The 3,013-nt window shown below is 51.2% G+C and overlaps 1 protein-coding gene across 2 annotated transcripts; it reads right to left on the bottom strand.

Annotated features, from left to right (window-relative positions):
* Positions 1–6: 6 nt before the first annotated feature.
* On the bottom strand, positions 7–2,972 carry LOC104988927 (uncharacterized protein C16orf71 homolog). Of its 2 annotated transcripts, XR_825303.1 has the most exons (3): positions 2,873–2,972; positions 1,607–1,748; positions 7–1,214 (listed from the first exon to the last, which is right to left on the bottom strand). XR_825303.1 is itself a non-coding variant. In XM_010840419.1 (2 exons), the coding sequence occupies exons 1-2, from the start codon at positions 1,712–1,714 to the stop codon at positions 1,077–1,079; spliced, it is 246 nt and encodes an 81-aa protein (XP_010838721.1). In that variant the 5' UTR covers positions 1,715–1,964; the 3' UTR covers positions 7–1,076. The 2 variants fall into 2 exon arrangements, 1 of the variants encoding a protein (XP_010838721.1); XM_010840419.1 differs by lacking the exon at positions 2,873–2,972 and having other exon boundaries at positions 1,607–1,964.
* Between the last annotated feature and the right edge of the window lie 41 nt (positions 2,973–3,013).

Genomic DNA, 3,013 nt, shown 5'->3' with positions numbered 1-3,013 from the left:
GGTGTGTGGTAAGATGCGCAAGGAACATAAAATCTGCCATGTCAACCATTTTTAAATGTACAGTTCCGTGGCATTGACTCTATTCCTAATGCTGTACAAACCATCCCCACTGTCTATTTCCAAAGGTTTTTCATCACCTGGAACAGAAACCCTGTCCTCCCCTCCCCCAGCCCCTGGTGAGCTCTCATCTACTTCCTGTCTCTATATTTGCCTGGTCCAGACATTTCATAGGCGTGGAATCACACAGTATTTGTCTTGTGTGTCTTTCCACTTGGCTTCGTGTTTCCAAGGCTCCAGTGTTGTGCTGTGTGTCAGGACTGCATTCCTTTTCATGGATGAATTCTATTCTGTTGTATGGATACACTTCATTGTATCCATATTGTCTGTTGTTTATCCAGTTGTTTATCCATTTTGTCTGTTGATGGACACTTGGGTTGTTCCACCCTTTTGGCCAGTGTGCACAGGTGCAAGTGGTTAGAGGTAGAAAAGACAACACCCAGGCCTCAACCCCCGTGAGCTAGTACAGGCTTTTCCATCCCAGGTTAAACCATAATTGTCTGGAAGAGTAACTGCCGAGGTAATTGTAGAAATGGAAAAAACACAAAATTAAGTGAAGTGGATATGGTTCCAACTGAACTAACCAGGGCGCTTGGCAGCCTTGGCAGTTTTCCGGTTTAGAGTTATTTCAGGTGTATTTCTAGGCATGGCTGGGGGTGTGGGTGACTTCTGGTGTGGACATGCCCTGGCTCCATGTGATGACCCTGGGTCGGTGCTTGCACTCAGGACTGTGTGTGGTGAGGGGTCAAAGGGAAGAGCAGGGGGTACAATCAGAAAATCATGTCCCTGCCCCCAGCTCTAAGCGTTCTGGGCTCCTGGGAGCATGACCTGCACAAGGCCAGTAGATGTCTGGTGTGTGAACTCCTTGGGCTGTACCTGGAGAAAGGCCCAGGTGATGCTAGACCGGAGGCGTTAATCTCTTTAGAACCACACTGCTTTAGAGCCCAGTGAGGGCCAGGAGCACCCACACCCTATTCTGACGGAACAGTCCAGGGTTCATGGACCCCTGGAGCCTGCATTTAACAGACCTCAGGAGGAGACCCAGAGGAAGTGACCCAGGCCCCAGCGGGGTCGTCGGCCAGTTCCTCTGACAAGTCTGGAATCAGGACAGTTTGATTTCGCTGGAAGATGAACAGCTCCTCGTCCTCGCAGTCTGACTGTGGACAGATGAGAAGGCTTTGGGTTAAACGGCCGGAGGCAGAGCCAGGAGGCCCTCAGCTTCCACCCACCTGCCCTGCCCCGGGCTCTCCGACTGTCTGGGGGGACCAGTTCTCTTCCAAAGGGCCTTGCTGACACCAATTTCAGAGGCTGACTTAGAAATGGGCTCAGCAGCACCACCTGCTGGAGGTGAGATCCAGGGCACCCAGTTCTGGGTTACCTGCCACCGGCTAAGCCCAGTTAATGCCTGGCACAGAATGAGCAGGGCAATGAGGTGACAGCTTGGTACTTCACTTACATGACACAGAGCTCTCCGGTTAGCATCGTGTCTGTCATGGGAGGAAAGGACAGTGGGGGCCTTAGAAGATGTCGGAAGAAGGTGCTTGCTTACCGCAGAGGAATCCGAGTCCAGAGACGGGAGCTGGTGCTTGACGGCCTCAAGGATGGCATCCCAGGGGTTGGGCAGTGAGGGCCGCCCATCTTCATCAGGAGATGCCATGGGGTGCCTCTCAGCGTACCATCATCCAAGGAACCTTGCAGAGGACATGGAGTGAGGTGAGGGGGGTCCCAGAGACAAGGGTCCAGAGCTCAGGGTGCTGACTTTTCAAAGCATACACACATACCATCCCTTGCCTTGGGAGGTGTAAACAGATTGGGGGACCACATACCCCATCTCCCTTCTAGTTGGCAGGCTCCTGTTACTGAGTGCCAGGCACTGTGCCGTCATGTGTGTATGTCCGCGCGCACAATGCAGGATGGAGCCACAGATGAATGGATATGGTGATAGTTTACAATAATATGTAGATATATGTACTTGATATGTGGGTATATGGATATGATGTACAGAATGATACATATATATATAGATATATGTATAGATATAGATATATGATACATATAGATATATGTAAACCATATATGTCCAATATAACATAGATACTATTATTATCTACAGACAGAATTTGTATCAAAGTCAGAGGGGATTTCAAGCCACTACTTTTTACTGCCCCCTTACAAAGGAACAGAATAGACATTTTGGAGTCCCCAGAACACTTTTTTTGGAGTTGACACTCAAATTATCAGGCACTTGGCCAACACACCCCTTTTGTATCCCAGAGTCTTAACAGACCCCCTTCAGGGGTCAAGGAGGCTTAGAAATGTGGGGTGATGGCACTTTAGAGCTGGCGTCTTGAGAGTACTTGCAGCTTGAGAGGCCTCTGTCACTATAAAATGGGAAGAGGACACTCCTGCCCCAGCCCTGGCCCCCAACAAGGGAAGCAGCAGGCGAGGTGAATGGGGGCTTTTTGCTTTTTCTGTGCTCACAAGAGTGGGGCAGGAGCTTGGTGTACCCTGATCTGGGAACAGCAGGGCAGGTCTCGTATATACATCACATGATGTTCTCCGGCTGCAGGGCAGATCAGAGGGCAACAGAATCACCTGGTTGAAGGGGACAACCAGAGACTCTTAAGTTCTCCAGGAGGACAAGGTAACAGAGGAAGAAAAGGCATTACAGGCTGCGGCAAGAGCACCTAAGAGCTCAGAGGAGTGAAAAGTACCCAACGTGTTGGGGAAAGAAATTTTCAGTTGCTGGAGTTTGCGGTGCAAACGGACCAGACCGTGAAGGGTCCTGAACACCAGGTTGAGGAGCGTCGCTCACCGAACGGACTGCCGAAGGCTACGCGAAGCAGCAGCCCCAGTCCGGCAGAATCCTGACCGTTCCTCCACGTCCGTTTCTTGGCTGCAGCCCGTTAGCCCCGCCCACCGCCGGACCGGGGCTGCTGCTTCGCGTAGCCTTCGG

Source organism: Bison bison, unplaced genomic scaffold (assembly GCF_000754665.1).
Source record: "Bison bison bison isolate TAMUID 2011002044 unplaced genomic scaffold, Bison_UMD1.0 scf7180017864144, whole genome shotgun sequence".
NCBI classification, from domain to species: Eukaryota; Metazoa; Chordata; class Mammalia; order Artiodactyla; family Bovidae; genus Bison; species Bison bison.
Note: the sequence above shows the minus strand (reverse complement) of the source record. Positions and strands in the feature narration are given on the sequence as shown.